Source organism: Dicentrarchus labrax, unplaced genomic scaffold, assembly GCF_905237075.1.
Source record: "Dicentrarchus labrax unplaced genomic scaffold, dlabrax2021, whole genome shotgun sequence".
In the NCBI taxonomy this organism is placed as follows: Eukaryota; Metazoa; Chordata; class Actinopteri; family Moronidae; genus Dicentrarchus; species Dicentrarchus labrax.
The window spans coordinates 31,488,599-31,506,957 of NW_026136711.1; the positions used below are offsets into that span (position 1 = coordinate 31,488,599).

The 18,359-nt window shown below is 41.7% G+C and overlaps 2 protein-coding genes across 4 annotated transcripts in view; both read left to right on the forward strand.

Moving 5' to 3' along the window:
• The window catches only part of mtss1 (MTSS I-BAR domain containing 1), a 55,506-nt gene extending 48,459 nt beyond the window's left edge, over positions 1–7,047 (forward strand). For 2 of the 3 annotated variants that reach the window (XM_051413788.1, XM_051413790.1), the window contains 3 exons: positions 11–161; positions 719–745; positions 1,948–7,047. In XM_051413788.1, coding sequence (XP_051269748.1) covers positions 11–161; positions 719–745; positions 1,948–3,167 — 1,398 coding nt within the window. In that variant the 3' untranslated portion in view covers positions 3,168–7,047. The remainder of the gene's footprint in view (positions 1–10; positions 162–718; positions 746–1,947) is intronic. The other variant, XM_051413789.1, reaches the window with a different exon arrangement.
• A 6,348-nt stretch (positions 7,048–13,395) lies between these two features.
• On the forward strand, positions 13,396–17,825 carry LOC127371130 (nuclear factor 7, ovary-like). The gene has a single exon (XM_051413798.1). It carries the CDS (start codon positions 13,692–13,694, stop codon positions 15,204–15,206), a length of 1,515 nt encoding a protein of 504 aa, XP_051269758.1. The 5' UTR covers positions 13,396–13,691; the 3' UTR covers positions 15,207–17,825.
• The last annotated feature ends 534 nt before the right edge of the window (positions 17,826–18,359 follow it).

The window sequence follows — 18,359 nt, forward strand, 5'->3', positions numbered from 1 at the left end:
TTTCTCTCAGTCATGCTCGGCCCGGGATCAGCTGGCTCTGACGTTAGGTGCGTTGAATTCGGACGGCCAGAGGAGCAGCAGGGACTCTCTGCACTGTTCCAGTGGCTACAGCACGCAGACCACCACCCCGTCCTGCTCTGAGGACACCATACACACACACAGTGAGTGTACACACACACACACACACACACAAATAAACACACAGTGAGTACAGACACAGCCATAAACAACCTAAAACACATTTTAAAATAAATAAGGCTCATTGTGTTTATACAAACTGATTTTTATGCATCCGGAAGATGTTCGGTTTCCTGCTGCATTCAGCAATCACGGACAAAAACATTAGTAAATGTGAATGAGCTTCTGAATCTCTAAATATGAGTCTGACTTAAAGGAATAACTTGTGATTCAAATAGAAACTAAAGAGACAATTCAACAAACAAGTCTGGCAAATGAGACATGAATGTGAACACAAACTCACTCAGGGAGCTCTAACCCTGCTAAATGATCCGTATGACTGAACCTCTCAGCTGCCCTCTGTGGTGTTTTTGTTTTTGGATGAAACTGACTCTGTTGACCCGTCTGTCATCTCAGTTATTTACTAGTTTCTTCTGTATTTCTCTGTGTTAACTGGTGTACTGTCTCCTCTCTGGTGCTCTGCTGTGTTCTTTCAGTAGTTTTGTGTTTTCTTGGCTAAACTTCCTTCCTTCTCTTCCAGCTGTAAAGAGAGATCCTCCCCTCTATGGTAGGTCTCTGACTCTCCCTGTCTGTTTATGAGCCTGTCTGTCTGCCTTCTTGCCTGTTTATCTCCCAGCGAAGGTCAGGGAATTGATTTGCATATCATCACATCTGCATTCAGCTTTGCATTCAGCTTTGCATTCTTTTTTGAACTGAAATTCAAAGATTCAGTAAAGAACTTTATCAGCTTTTGTTGGCTGAGAAGGCAGAAACACTACAGTTTTGAATAGCAGTCTAATTAGTAAGGATGTCCCAATCAAGTTTTTTTGTCCCTGATCCAGATCTGATGCACTTAATCCAAATACTAAAGGCCCTGGTTCAAAAATATAAATCATTGATCTGATATAAATGAAAGTTAAACTGAATGAGAGCTAGAGTAAAGACGTAGCACGGCAGAGGGAGCACTATAACCAGACAACAGTCGTAATGTCGTCTTGTTAAGTTATTCATGGGATTAAAATTAATTAGTGACAGCTGATATGATCTGCTAGTTGAATGTTTTAGACACCGGTCTATGCGGTCTATTGGTGCTCCCACATATATTTTCCAAATATCATGAGATTTAGGGCTGCAACTAATGACTATTTTCATTATTGATAAAATGACAGAAAATGGTGAAAATACCGATCGTAATGTCTCAGAGATATTTAGTTAACATATAACAAAGTACAGCGGCACAACCTGAGAATGTTTAGTATTAAATGTGTTCTCTGTAGTCAGATTTGTGGTTGTTTATTATTACTTTGGTACTAAAACTAATTTCCCTTATTGAAATCTTCCATTTGTGCAGCTGTTTCTTACTGTTGGCAGCTGACATACACGACTCTCTTATGAAATATTTGATAATTCAGCATTAAAATAATGATAGTTGTTTTACGTCATTCCCATGAAGCAACCTCTATTTTTAATTCAATTACTCAGAACATTACACTGGGTCTGTGTTTGTGTGTGACTTTAAGTAATGTGGTTACATGTTCTCTGTTTCTGTTGGATAAGAGTTTCCACATTGATGCATCCTAATTGTTCTGATACACACACACACACACACACACGACCAGTGAGTCACTGATGTGATTATGTGTTCCTGCTGCTTCGTCATCTGGCTGTCAGATGAGGAGATGAAAACACTTAAATCAAATGTCATCAAGATAACAGAAGTCCAGCTGCATGCAGAGCAACAACTAATATCTTCTTTGTCTCTCTCTCTAGTCGACTACGAGTCTATCTCTCTCCACGGGGACGCCGACTCCATCTCCTTACATCACCTCTCCCACGGCAACAACCAGTCTGACTTTGACAAGTCCTCCACCATCCCAAGGAACTCCGACCTCAGTTTCCAGTACAGGAAGTTTGCTCAGTCCAAGCGCCCCTCCTCCACTGTCAGCCTATTGGCTGAGCCCGAATTGATGGGCAGGTCGGTTCACCAGCTGCCGTCCCACACGGCAACCATCAGGCGCAAACCGTCGTCCAAGCCGGCGTATCGCAGGGGCACGATCAGCGGAGGGGTTCCCATCCCCATCAGCACCCCACAGGTTCCCCTTAAAGCTTTTGCAGGAAATGGCGGGAGCGATGAGAACGTCTTCACAGCGCCCGCTGCTGTAGGAGCAGGAGGTCTAGGTTACAGTAAACTCTGCACCTCCACGCAGAGCCTCAGTGCCTTGCCTCCCTCCTCTTCCTCCCCGTACTACCAGCTGGTCCCTGGTCAGATGCCCATACCGGTGCCCGTACCCACTGTACCCTCCCTGCCACCGGAGGGCAGCAGTGCCAAACAGCAACAACAGAGACAGTACCAGCAACAACTACAGCAACAACAGCAAATCAACCAACAACTGAACCATCAGCAACAACGCAGTCAACTACAGCAGCAGCAGCAGCAGCAGCATTATCAGCAACAGTTTCAAGAACAACAGCAACTACAACTACAGCAACTACAGCAACATCAGCAGCAGCAACATCAGCAGCAGCAGCAACAACTACAGCAACAGTTTCAACAACAGCAGCAACAATATCAGCAGCAGCAGCAACAACTACAGCAACAGTTTCAACATCAACAATCACTGCTTCAGCAACCCCAGCAACTGCAAAATCAACAAGGTCAGTATCAGCAGCAAGACCAGCATCAGCAACATCTGAACCAGCACCAACAACAGCTGAGCCAGCAGCAGAAACAGCTTCTGTTCCAGCAGCAGCAGCAGCAGCAGGCCCAGCTCCAGGCCTCTGCTTCCCAGGGAGAGCCCTCCAGTCTAGGCCACAGCGCTCACTATCAGCCCCAGGCTCCTCCACCCTGCAGCCAGGACCAGAACCCGGAGCAGCTGGTCCAGGCGGAAGGAGGAGACATGCTGACCAAAATCAGAGGAGTCAAGCTCAAAAGGACCCTCACCAACGATCGCTCCGCCCCTCTCCTGCCTCCTCCGACCAATCACAAATGAGGCTGAACGAGCGACGCTTTTGCTTCCCTGCAGGTTTATTAGTTTAATGGCACAGAGCAAAATCACACACACAGACTTCCTGTTATATACAGATTGTGGACTGATTATTGCTGGAACTCGACACGTGTCTTCTTTTCTAAAGTTCTGCTTCCTTTTAAGCTGTTTAGATTTCTGTTTGTTTTAAACCATTCTGAGACTTTCTTTGTCGTTATTTCCTGTTGCTGCAGCGACCATCTTTTTGCCTTTGTTTTTTTTGTTTTGGTTCGTGTTTGCATTTCGATTGTGCATAAAGTTTTTGTCTGACACAGTCTCACCCATAGAACTGTTGATTGTTTTAGTTAGTACTCACTTCCTGGTCAGATGATCGTTACGTGGCTGGTTAATTAGCCAGACAGGAAGCTTTTAGTGTCTCAGATCCTCTTCAGTCCTGGGTGTGTTTGATTTGCCTGTTGTCTAGAGTCCCAGACGGGTGGGGTTTAGTAATTAGTCCAGTAGCTCCCTCCACTGTGTCACATGGTTGAACCATGCTGTGTGGAGGTTTTAATTTGCTGGCTGTGGGTCAGTGCTGGTCCAGTGTGAGTGACAGTTCAGTCGTCTGTTCCAGGTTAACTCAAAGAGCCGAACACCGAACCCGACGCTCATAACTCTTGAATAAAACATCGACGGGGTCTGTTGATTGTAAATATGTTCCAACAAAAAAAAAAAGAAGAAAAAAAGCTTTGGGGGCACCTGGGGAGGATGGATGTTTTGCTTAATGGCATCTTGTTAAAGGTCATTCACTTTTATTGGAACTGAAGACGAGTCACAGTTTTGATTCCCTCACCTTCAAGTGGCAACAGTTTCCTCTACTGGGACGCCCAATGGACGACTACAGTGTGTGCAAAAGGATTAAAAACGTTACTGTGTGCGAATTCCTGGTTTAATGTGTAAATAAGTAGCTGGTTAATACGAGGAATAATAGCGAGAAGACAGTGGTTCGTTTGCAACTTTTAGAGGCAACGCTGTTGTTCTAGGAGAAAGCAGACCGGGAACTATGGCTGACGTCATTGCTGAGAACATAGCGGGCTATGAGAAGCAGAACTGTTAAAAATAGTCAGTCACAGCTGCTGGGGACGTACAGGTCTGTGCAGGTTTGAAGGCAGCGATCATTAGATACAGCCACTGTGTTGGAACATGTAGTTGAACTTTCTGCTACCACTTTTTAAATCATTTAATATTTTGAGCCCACACAAGATTAGTGAGGCGGATATCAGCCAATATTTTCTTTTTAACATAAATATAACAACAATGTTGATAAGGAACCCTTAAATTTGGTTAAGAATTGTGACCAAGATATGTACTGATTGGACAAACTATGTAATGTAGACACAGTTTCCCATCAACCACATACATATTTGGCATTTCCGGTAAACATTGGACAACATATGCAACAGTACATACACATTAAGTTGCATCAAATGATGTCTGACTTCTATCAACTGTTGTGAGTCACCGGAAAGAACAATAACGACACTAGAGGCAGAACAATAAATCGTCTTTTACCTGCGAACATGTCGGCTAAAAAATATGTCGGTACGGAATTGCCGTGTGTTTTAATTGATTTAGAAACAGTGTGTCCGCTACATAGTTTGTCCTTTAAAGAGCACTGACACAATCTTTTTGAATTAGTTTTATTTTTACACTGTAAAATGTCCAGTTCAGTACATTTCTTTGTCACAATAACGAACAATCATCAGTTTAAGGGCTCTTCAACTCTTAGATACAATTACGGTGTCACTCAGTCTTTGCACAGTAAATATGCTGGCGATGAAGTATTGTTTGACCAACAGCCTGAAACCAAAAGATATTCAGTTTACTGTCACATAAAGTGAAATCAGAAATTTCTCAGACTTCAGAAGCTGAATCTTGTTGATCAGCTATTTGTTTCAGATCAGTTATTTAATCAACCAGTTTAAACTGACATCTTCACACTCACAATATAACGTCAGTTTTTATATATTCAGCAGGTAGACGGAGGAAGAGCGCTCCTTTGTCACTCCTCCAGCACGGTGGCGTTTCCAACTGTTAGAAAACTGCAAACCTCTGCTGACAGGTCTCTGATTTACCCTTGAAATGCAAAAATCATTGACTTTTACTGTTTAAAGTTCACAATAAAAGTGAATGTTTAATAAAGACACTGCTAGAGTTTGATTTTGTTTGAGTGTTTAAATGCAGCTCGCTCACTGACATTCTGTTCAGTCAGCATTTGAACTGGAAATCCTCCAACTCAGCAGATTTACCTTCTTTGAAATAGCGGCTTTACAGCCAATCAGAGCGCAGCACTGTGAGGACTGTGTGTTTGCGTTCAACTTTTAGCTTTAAATTAAACTATATTTATCTACAGAGTTTGGTTGGGCTCCAATAGCTGGTTCTATTTTGGATCCCGGTCTAAGTTGGTAAAATATCTGTTAATTTGTTAATCTGTACTCCTTTTATCTCCTCGCTCTCTGTTTCTCTTTTTTTGGCTGAGATCATGTGTACAATAAGCTGATTCCAGACCTTTCAGCCAGAGCTGATCAAAGCAGCTTTAGAAGTTGAGAAGTTAGTCTGAAATCAGCACATTTCTTGAGTCATCGTGAGCAAAATAACCCCCCCGAACATGAGCCTGACTTCAGACTTGAATTATGACACGAGTGGTTTCAGAGTTGTTAAAAGACGTGTTGCCTCTAAAAGTTGCCTGTCGAGCGTGGACTTCATACGATAGGCTGTCAGAGCAGGCCGGGACGCGGGGCCGTAGATACTACTGAGGACTGAGGTTGTGTCCTCGGTTGGGGAATTTGGGAGGTTAAACGACGAGAGGAGGAGTTTATCAGAGCTTTTTAACTAATCCATTAAATCCAAAGTCCAAAGATATTCAGCTTACAATAGCAGAAACAAACATTTGCATTTGAAAAGCGAGAACCAGAAGAGTTTTGGTGTTTTGCTTAAAGAATGTCTTAAAAGTTTAAAAGATTATAAAAATTGTTGCTGTTTCTGTTGATCGACTCGTTTCTGTTATATTTTTAGACCAAATAACTGAATGTGATATTTTCAGTAAGACACGAAAGTTAAAATAAAAGTAATTTAGCATTTTCCAACAGAGTTACATACTTGAAGGTGAAGAGGAGGCTATGATGCTTAATGCTGTATATTTTCTTTAAATACTCACAAAATTGAACAGAGTTTGGTTGGTGGCTCGTCAAACATTTCCTCCATGTGTGGGACTTTATGGCTCAGGACCTCCAGTATTTCTCAAATCCTGGCTACGGCCCTGCTGGAAATCTGAGGCCATCTGCATGCTGGGAAATGCAGTCCAGTCTCTGGTCAGCTGGTCCTGGTCTGTTCTCAGAGAAACCTTTCTGCGTATTTAGGAATCTCCTGCAGCTGATTAAAGTGTTTTATGTTGATGATGAGACAGAGAAGCTTCCTTCTGAACAGTCTGAGAGCTTCTGATATTCATTTGATTGATTGATTGATTGATTGGACCCAAGCCCCACAGCAAGTGTGTGTGTATATATTAGTGCTTCTATTCCTGGGAGAGATCTAAATCTATATATAAAAATGTATGTATACATATCCTGATTGTATTTTTGTTGATTTATTGATCAGACGATGTGATCAGACGTGACACCGGCATCAATCGTCACTCGTCATATTTTTGTAGAAAAGCTTTAATGGATGAAACCCAGTGAACTTCCTGATGTTTGAGGATCTGAAACCCGATTGGATGTCTGACTGTCGAGCAGCGAACGAAGGACTAAACGGACGACTTGAACCAACAGAATGTAGAAATGTCTTGTTTTTCATCTTTTGATGTTCACTGTGGGATCAATAATAATAATAATAATAATTGATTCATCAATTATGGTGGTACTTTTTTGTGTGTCCTGTATTTGCTGTCACTATCCAGCTGGAACAGTTCATATTTATATATATTTATATATATTTACTAAGGATTCATTGTTCTTTCTTTCACCTTTTTTGGGGACGTTTTTAATTTGAAAAGTTGAATATTGAATTTAAAGCAAAAGATAAAAGAAAGAAGTAGCACAATATTTCCTACAGACCAACATGAAGCACATCCTGCCAACACCTGGCTGCTAGAGTTTTTAATATTTTAGTTTAATTTCTTCAAACAGGGTAAAAAAAAAAAAACCAACTATAACTAAACTCAGTAATTCAGTATCAAAAGTATCAAATCACTTTCCAAACTTCGATACATCTGTGATCTCGTCTTAGGGCTGCTAGCACTACTTATCAATTAATCTGATTATTATTTTCACCATTAGGTTCAGTGTTTAGTAAAGTGCCACAACTTGACAATTTCCTAAAAATCAACATTCTAAAACACAAAGTATTCAGTTAACTATCACAAGACTAACTAATAACTGACTAATGGATACATTTTTCCAGCTCTATTTATAGTAGTATACTAGTATTTATAGACATTTTAATGCAGAAATGTTACATATTACCTCTTTAATACCTTAGTAATCAAAGGGAGATCAAACGTGTGTATATTTGTATGTGTGATTTAGTTTCCCAAAGTCGGAAACTAATAAAAGCCCTCAAACAAATGTCAGGGCGCCTTTTTCCAAGCTCAGACTTTAAAAACCTGAAATCTGCCTCTCTGCTGTAATGCTGCCATCTGCTGGTCACTCCGAGGTTAGGAAACCACCCCGAGGTTGAGACCAGTTTGCAGGAATACGTGGGTTTAGATTGTGCATGGATGGATTTAACACTTAGGAACATCCATGAATGGCACTTGGGAACGCGGCCCTGAATAAAAACAACTAGGACTGCAACTTATGATCCCACTGAGATGGCTGAGATGACGCTGAAAAGACGTTTAATAGATGTCTGTTATACATCTGTTTGTCTTCAGACGTTTAGATTGGATGAAAGGTTATTTAAGGTTGACAAGTGGAAGTTTAGGACTAAACATAGACATCGTTTCAACGTCTTCTCGACGACAGGTGAGATTTCACCAGGGTTTAGATTAATTGTTTAACATACATCTTTTATACATTGAATAAATATACAGATGGCCCATTATACAATTTGAAAATGAATATAAATAAATATAAATGAGATATATTAAAATGAAATATATCAAAACAAAACATAATCTGTAAATAAAACTGAGAATACACAAAAAATGGGGGACAGAAATGTGTCATCCTCAGCTGATTAACCACCAGCTCCTCCGGCTCACTCTCCGGTTAAACATCCTCAGTGACTACCCATGATCCTTAGGGTGTAATTTAGGCCAGGGTGGGGCACACACAAACACCAAACTCTGCGGGGGTTATTATGAACGCACTAACCCCAGTGTGACTGTTAGCAGCTCACAGCAGTAAGTTATGATTTGCTCCCTCTGTTATCACGTGTCTTCACTTCGGGATCATCTCTGTGAGTTATCGCCCACGTGAGAAACACAAGCTGCTTCCAGGAGGGATTAAATCACACACACACACACACACACACACAGTGTGGATTCTCAGTTCAATCAGATTGTGATGAATCTCCTCCTCTGAGTGCTACAGACGTCACAATTAGTGAACTGAACAAAAATCTTTTCTACTGATAGCCTAATTTGGCGTGGACTGCTTCCAGGAAATAGCCACATCCTTGCACTCTGATCTGAGTCTGGCATTCATCAAAATAACATTCTCTCTCTGGTCTCAGGTCCTCCTTCGTAATTTAACGAGGGGGGTCTGGGTGAAAAAATAACCCACATTCGACTAAAAGGACTAAAATCACCCACCTCCATGAAGAAATCAGTCCTGTCAGAGCAAATTTTATTCAGGTAACCGGTCATGGACGCTGTCATAAATTGACTTTTTTATCCAGTTTTAATCCACATTTTTACAATACGCTCTTTAGATCCTGGTCCTTTTTAACTATAGATTTTAACTGGATCTCAAGTTATCAGAGAAACAAACTGAGCAACATTGATTTTTAAGGTGAAACTGCTTTATTCAGTGTGGATAATTCGGCTACCGGTAAAAAATCCTCCTGAACGATGAACACTGAAGGAATCTAACGTGACATAAAACCTACGCCCATGTATGCTTGATAACATTTTGAGATTTGGAATCAAACTTTGGCTTCGCATCTCTGGACTTTCATAGTAATGATAATAATAAGAACAACAAGAAGTAAAAGTCCAACAGTATACAGGACCTCTGCATTGTGTCAGAGGTTTTTTCAAGATTAAGGTCAAAGTTGAACGTATCTAATATCAACAGCAGCTGGCGAGAGACTAAAGGACTGTCTCCTTTTGATCACAACAATGATTGAGACTTTTTTTATTCAGCCTCTTCTTTCTGCTTCTTTTCTTCCCTCGTCTGTTCTTTCTTTTCTTCACCTGCTGCGTGTGAGTCATCTGATGCTCAGGGGCAACAGGTGGAAGGCAAGGGACTTGGATTACAACGACACACACACACACACACACACACACAAACGCACACACACACAAACATGCTTCCATCCAGTAAATCAGATGTTATTGTGTTGACATCAGACTGTTTACAGGCCAGTAGAGTCAGTTTGACTTTTAAGAGGGAGACAGAGAGAGAGCGAGACAGGTGAGTTGGTCCACATCAATAGCGCTTAGTCATTGTTACATAAAAACACACACACACACACACACACACACACACACACACACACACACACACACACACACAGTTGCTGTCACAGCGGTGAGTCAGACTGACCCAGATACTGAAGGACACAAACTCTCTCCGTGGCAGCTGCTCAATGACTCAAACCTCACATCACAATGACTCTGCACAAATGTGTGTATGTCAGGTGTGTTGCGCCAGTGTTGCACCAGCTGCAGTTCCACTCTGCACCACTGGAGGGCACAGTAGACCACAGCAGGGGCGTCTTCAGAGGAGGAAGATTTACTTTATTAATCCCAATGGGGGAATTCTCTTTCCACTCACTGTTTACACATGAAACACACTCACGCACACTCAGGGCTTATAGACATGCAAATGGGGAGAGATGGGGGAGTGATGGGCTGCCACGTAGCGGGGCTCCGGGAGCAGTTAGGAGTTAGGCGCCTTGGCTCAAGTCTCCTCGGAAGTGCACAGAAGGTGGAACTGGCACCTCTCCAGCTACCAGTCCACACTCCATACTGTGGTCGGTGCTGGACTTGAACCGTTCACTACCAGAATGTTTCCTCCTACATGGAAACAGTTGTGTGTCTTATTTGTTTCCAATAAACTTTCTTTGATTTCTAGAAAATGTGTCCTGGAAAGCTTCAAATGTGTCCTCAGCAAAGAATGTCTGGCCCTGTTCACACCTGGCACTGACAAGCATTTGGGGCGGGTCAGTCACAAGGAGACAGCTCTGAGTACGTCAGCTCAGACCTGGTGTTAGAATGCGGCTCCACACGCGCCTCGAGTGGCCACTTGTGATTGGGTCTCACTTCCCCGCTGTATATGCAGTTACATTCTTGGCCTTTAACCTACTCAGAACTGTCAACTGAATGTTCATTACTGTCCATTTCAATTTCAAGTTCAATACAGAGATTGGAGTGTTGGTTCCTTTTTTTTTTCAGTTTAGTGCCACACTAAACTCCTATATCAACCTACATGAGTTTCATGTTTTACCTGCGCTGTCAGGAGCCCTGCAGGAGAGACGCTCTGTGGTGCCCTGGGATTTTATAACTGAACTATGAGCACACTTTCACTTTCTCTGACTTTGTGGAAATCTTGAAATGAAATGTCTTTACTGCCAGCAAGGGTTTGGCTTTGGATCTTATGGCTGCTGGCCCGATGAACAGACAATAATAGTAATAATACATTTTATTTTTAAAACACGTCCTTTCAAAACACAAGTTGTAAGTGCTTCACATAAAGAAACAAGGAATTCCGTCCTGATTTCCTCAGGTATCAGGTGGCCGATGTTGATCCTCCTGTTGCCCTTTATGGGGACAGTGGGTGCTACAAGAAGATGTGGAAGTCTAGGCTGAAGGCCAGATTGAGTGAGTGGCCAAATATCATTGTTGCTTGAACGTCTAGTATTTCATGCGTCATCTGGCAGTGCGATATGCCACAAATGAAATCAGCTGTAGCCCACTTTCATGACACGGATATCAGGCTGCATTCCGTGGCAGAGTTACTCATGCTGCTTGGCATCAGGACAAGTTGCTGACAGGTGGCTTTATGTCCCCCAAAAATACGGCAGCAAAGAGGCGTGTTCTGGGTTCAAGCGGTTCGCCTGCTCAGTGGCTGCCGTCTTATTGAGACTATCTTTGTGAGGCTGTTCCAACATTTACACAAACCCCCCAAAAAGTGGCACAGCACGTCAAATGGTCTCCCATTCTGCAGAACTTTTGTTCAATGGTGATAATACTGCAGCAAACCACCCTTCAACTGGTGAGGTAAACCAGACCACCCTCATTCTGAAGGGTCAGCTTGAGTTTCGTCCACAATATCAACATCTGCTGCACACCTGCAACATGCCACCAAACACAGCTGGGCAGTCAGAAACCAGATTCTGGCAGATCAAGCCTTCAGTTACCTCCACAGAGCCATTAGCCCCCACCTTCAGTCTCATTCCACCTACATCCAACTCCTTCGGTGCATCTTCCAGGTACTTCAGTTCTGCCAGGGACAGAGGCCAACAGCGCTACAGCCACAGCTGTTTTGTCTAACTGGTGTCAGCCGCAGTTGTTGACGCTGCCGAGTACTATCCTCGGACCAAGTGCCACCAACACTGACTCTGACAGTCCTGCCAGTTACACAGCTGCACAAGTAAAACGCAAATACGATCGGAAGGTCACATTTAATACTTCTTATTATATTATTTATTATTATATTACTATAATTGCAGTTTTGCTCACAAGAGACTGGCCATAGCCAACACAAAGACCAAACACTGAGACCGTCAGCAAACAGTGGCTGAGGCTGATGAGAGAGAACTTAAAACTGCTGAACTCAGTTACAGTTGATGTAAGCAAGAAGTATAATGTTACCAAAGAGTAAGATAGCAGTGGGTTAAATCTTCAGCCTTGTTGTTTTTAGCTTGTATTTATTTATATTTTGGCAAATTGTCTCCCATTAAAAGTACGCTGTATTAGCTATTAGCAGTTCAATTATCATAAAATTAATTTTATATTGAATAAAACTTAAACACACAATGATTTATCAGAGTTTTTCCTATGATTTCTAAAGGGATTTATGGATGTTTATAAGTGATTTACATAATATCTGAAGTCAAAGCCATTAAAAAGAATCGCCCTGCAGATTTATTATAGATATAAGTGTTTAAGTTATAGTTATAAAAATAAATATTTCATTTTTCAATGTATCATTTTTCTTTACTCCCTCTCTTCTCTCCCTTCTTAAACAGACAGTTGTTCCCCAGCTTTAATTTAAAGGTTTAGCTTCAACACAAGGTAAGCTTTAACCTACCTTATGTGTCTGTATGAGACACAGAGGGGCATGATAGCACTGTCAGGATTTGATGACCTGGGATGAAAACGTGTTCAATGGCAAACAAACAATGTGGCACAACATCATTTCAGCCAATCAGCAACGGGAGGCGTTTGTGCTCGTGCACGGGAGATGGGGAGATGGGGAGATGTTGGGAGCGAAAAGGTGTTATGATCAGGAAAGGAGCTGCAATAACATTGGTGGTCGTGTTTTGGGTGTTTGTGAGCTTACATGTTGTTCATTTGAAGTTTTATATTATAATGTTATATTATAAAAGGGGCACTGCATACTTACACTATACTAGAAACACCAGCAGTGTTGAAGCATACACTGCTTCATCTATTTTACTCTGAATAGGACCATAACTTACAAAATGAACATCATGCTGCATGGAAGAAGACTTGAAACTAGAGATTAGGAAGCGGTTTACTGACGTTATAAGCTTAAGCATACGTAATAAGCTTACATACAATCGGTCTTCGTTTTGCATCGAGTGGAGTCGCCCCCTGCTGGCCATTAGAAATAATAGAGGTTTAGGACACTTCCACATTGGTTTCACGTGGAAGCTTCCTCATCCACCATTCATGGAGGTAAAATGCTGTTAATGTCACTGTAGCGGAGGAGGAGCAGGCAAAATTCCTGACTTGGCAATGTGTGTCCATGAACTGGGATTGGCAGAGCTTCTGAAGCAGCTCTGAGGGAAGTTGTGTATTCATTTGGTCATTGAGTTCAAATGTCAACAACCTTTCTTCGGAATGATTAACTCCAACCTTTATCAGCTGAGCAGTGTGTGACTCACCAGAGATAAACCAGGAAATACAGCCTATTATTTTTCTGCGCTCACTGGAAAAAGACGGAAAGACAGACGAAGATAATTATTTTTGTTGAACGTCCTACTGAGGTAGGACAAGTACAGGAGACAAAACTGGAATACTGCTTCTTCTACCTGATGCTGACTTCCCACACTGAATGTGAGAAAAAACCTTTCAAGTTGAGACACTGAGAGGACAGCTGACTTGGTTGCCTGCTACGTTTTCAGCATTTTATTAACATAATGGCTTCCATATCAGAGGATGATCTCTCCTGTCCGGTTTGCCAGGACATCTTCAAAAATCCTGTTGTTCTGTCCTGCAGCCACAGCTTCTGTAAAGACTGTCTGCAGACATGGTGGAGAGGGAAACCTACACAGAACTGTCCAATTTGTAAAAAAAGATCATCAAGGAGTGATCCACCTCGGAACTTGATATTAAAGAACCTGTGTGAGACATTTTTATTGGGCAGAGATCCCAGAGTTTCAGCAAAGTCTGTTGCTCTCTGCAGTCTGCACTCTGAGAAACTCAAACTCTTCTGTCTGGACCATCAGCAGCCAATTTGTGTCGTCTGCAGAGATTCAAAGACGCACAACAACCACAGATTCAGACCCATTGATGAAGCTACACGAGATCACAGAGAGGAGCTCCAGAAAACACTGAAACCCTTAAAAGAGAAACTGAAGATCTTTGAACAAGTTAAAGGAAACTTTGATCAAACAGCAGAACACATTAAGGTCCAGGCCGAACACACAGAGAGGCAGATTAAGGAGCAGTTTAAGAAGCTTCACCAGTTTCTACAAGGGGAAGAGGAGGCCAGGATCACTTCTCTGAGGAAGGAAGAGAAGCAGAAGAGTAAGATGATGAATGATAAGATTGAGGCTCTGAGCAGAGAGATAGCAGCTCTTTCAGACACAATCAGAGCCACAGAGGAGGAGCTGAGAGCTGATGACGTCTCATTCCTGCAGAACTACAAGGCTGCAATGAAAAGAGTCAAACAGCGCCCCCTGCTTAAGGATCCACAGCTGGTCTCAGGAGCTCTGATAGACGTGGCCAAACACCTGGGCAACCTGACCTACAACACCTGGAACAAGATGGAAGAGATGGTCTCCTACACTCCTGTGATTCTGGATCCAAACACTGCTCATCCTAAACTTATTCTGTCTGAAGATCTGACCAGTGTGAGATGTGGACGGAACCCGAAGCTTCCTGAAAACCTAGAGAGGATCACTACCTGCCATCTTGTTTTGGGCTCTGAAGGCTTTGACTCTGGGACTCACAGATGGGATGTGGAGGTTGGCAACAGTACAACCTGGTCTCTCGGTATGGCTGCAGAATCAGTCAAGAGGAAAGGGAAAATAGAGTCTGGAATATGGAGAATAAGATTCTCTAATGGTGAATATAAAGCCTTCTCCCCATCAGCCAAACCAATTGTTCTCGCAGTGAAGGAGAAGCTTCAGCAGATCAGAGTTTGTGTGGACATAGACAGAGGAACGCTGTCCTTCTCTGATCTCAATACTAAAGCACACATACACACCTTCACAGACACTTTCACTGAGAAGCTCTTTCCATCAATGTACAATAAAGATGAGTTCCCAATTAAAATTCTACCAGAGGTGGATGAGGATGATGACGATGACAGTGACGATGGAGACAGTGATGGTGAAGATGATGGTGATGATGATGATGATGATGATGATGATGGTGATGGTGATGATGGTTATGGTTATGGTTATGATGGCTATTACGGTTATAACTAGAAAATCCCTAAAGCAATTTTGATTGTGCCTTGCTCTGGCCCATATGTTAATACCACGTCTTGCTCTCTAGCACGCTAGCATATTAATTTCATGTCATTCTCTTTAGCTAGCTAGCTAGAGCCATGTAAACACATTAACCAAAGCTAGCGCTTAGCTACGTGCTAGCTTTGGTTAATGTGTTTAATTGTATTATGCTCCTGAAGGAGTGCTAATGTAAATTAAGGAACAGCTCATAGTAGGGTAAAATATTTAAGGTGTATTGTTCTTATTTTGTGTTAATATTAAAATCATTCAGCTTTAAATTGTTTGTTTGTTAGCCACCTGCTAATTATCTTTAGCTAGCCAATTACCTAGCGCTAGCTTATTAATGTCTTGTCATTCTCTGTAGCTAGCTGTGTGTGTGTGTGTGTGTGTGTGTGTGTGTGTGTGTGTGTGTGTGAGCAGGCTGTGGTTGTCATGGCAACCAGGGGAGCCCACAGCAGCTGCGCGCGCTCTCTCTCTGTCTCTAACTCCTCAGAGAGACAGAAACAATTAAAATGAATCCCCTCGAACCCATGGCCAGGAACGACCGAAATGAAAACCAAAAAGACCGTGAGCGTCGTCATCTTGTTGACTATAGCACTGCCGAGTTTCAGTGGTTAAAGTTAAAAAATGTGACTTGGGGAGATTGAGAGAGAAGAGGTTCAACGAGCTCCTTTAAACATTTCTCCTCTACACTTTAACATGGGAGTAGATGGGGCCGTGAGAGGGTGTTGCTGGTGCATCAGTGCGTCTCCCGCCAAAACTATTTCTCTGACAGCTTCAGCAGTGGTATCACTGCGACCCCAACGGATTTACCTACGTTTCTATCTATAAATTATTTCTGTAGAGTGACATTTGTGGTCTTGAGAGCAGTTTACAAATTTATTTTTCGACAATTTTTTCTCTCTCCCCACACTCTAGCGATGATGTCACGCACTCTGGCGGTTGAACATTCTCGCAATACACACCCATTCATTTTTTGGACCGGTTTTTGGCGATTTACTGGCAAACTGTTTGGCGAAACGCTTAGAAAAGTCATAGCACTAATGTCCTCACCGAGCCGCACGTTTTGATACCTTTTTTGTGTATGTGCGACAAAAACTGCGGGAGGAGAAGCGCGCCGAAAAACGTACGGAAGAATAATAATAAGTATGGGGAAGAGTAGTATTGTGCTTTTCAAGGCACAATAATTATGCCAGACAGAACCTTGAACTTTTTAAAGGGAACTACCGTAATTGAATCTAATGCAAGTTTACTGTATTTGCAGTAAAATGAACACTTAAATAGACAACAGGGACAACATTGGACAACTCTAACGATGATCTGAATTTTAATTCTACTTTGTCTCTCATTTTTATCTTATTTTGAGTTTTCTATGGTCTTCAGTCACTCTATATAAGAAAATGTAAACTGCTGTCGATGTACGTAATGTGTTATGATGGATAATATCTGTAAAGGTTTTCAGACATTAATTCTTCTCTGTCAGCCATTTTGTCTGAATAAGTGACACTTTATTTAACATGTACAGATCTTATTGTGGATTCTTTCTTTCTTTAACCCTTATGTTGGTGAAGCTTTGGCTGCTCTTCCTCTGATTGTAAGTCACTGAATTAAATATAAACTGTATAGATTACTGATTACTGTAGTAGTGGCTAGAGCACACATCTCAGCAGGCCTTTTTCACAAAGGACATTTTGACATTTTGGCTGAATTCCATTTAGCTGCTTCAGTCAGCTTACATGGACATCGGACTGGAACAGAGTTACAGTTTTTCTGCCCAGCAAGCAACTGTGAGTGAACTGTGAGCCTTCAAGTTTTATGTTTTTTAAGAGATCAGTAATGTGATATACTGTATTTCCAACAGAGTCTGGAGCAGGGTTCTTGAGGGAGGATATGAGGATTATCTCAACCACATTCTTTAGAAATGTAAACAAACTTTTGAAATCCAAACACTCACCTCTTATGATATTAGTCTGCTATTCATGAGCAAATGGTTGAGTGCAGTTTTATATGGGAAGGGCTTAGCTTGCACAAAATAACATTTAATTGGAACGTTTGGAAGTTCAAGATTCATTAAAAATATACTTCAGGAGGAGAAAAGACAGAGTTTTAGATAGATGTTGAGCTGCCATGTTTCTACAGTAGCCCAGAACGGACAAACCAAACACTGGCTCTAGATAGGAGGATTTTTTGTGAATTCCACAGCCACCGTATTATTTATTACAGACGTCAATGCCCGTTCTTATTTCCAAGTTTTCCAAATACCAACCCAAGTGATGTTCAGTCGTTTGCAATCTGCAACTCGGCAGCTTGAAACCACTAAATCTTTCATACTGGTCCTTTAAAAAGAAGCTGTTTAATTTTGTACAGGTTGAAATTACTGTAGATGAGTGCAGAGCGAGGTTTTGCTACAGTTGTGTAAATAAAATCATTCAGGGTTTGTAAAAGGGTTGAAAATACATACACTGTCTCACACTTCTAGTGGGGCACAAGTAATGAGTATATATATATGTTTATATATAAAATCTACTCAATCTGCTTTTAAAATTCCTTCTCTTTAAAGATACAAATAAAAGATGTGTGTGTGAAAGATGCGAATGTGTGTCTTGTCTATCTCTGGTCCTGCATCATTGTGATGTCACCAGAAGGTTATCACCCGATTGGTCAGCACAGAGCTGAGTGGTTTTATAGGAACACACAGAGATAAACGCACACGCAGGTAGGAAGTGTCACTGGGCTATTTTCGGCTGCTTACCTCAGAATGATAAATCACTTTCAGGGACGGAGAGAGAGAGATATTTTGTGTGTGTGATCTCACAGATGAGTTTGATCAGATCTGCCTCACAGACAGTACACAGGCCATTAGCAGTGAACGCCTGCAAACAGCCTTGTAACTGGACAGAGAGGGTGCTAGTTAAAATCCAGGGACCTTCTGTAAGCATCAGAACATGGGAGGCCAGGGGGCAATTCTCAATTTGCAGATCCGTCTGTGTCGCAAAATAATCTATAAATACATAAGAATCTATTTATTATAATATACAATCTTATGATACATCTATTAATAATATAATAGTATATATTATTGTCCAATACATTACATTTTCTGATGAAGACCGTATGATGTGCAGATTA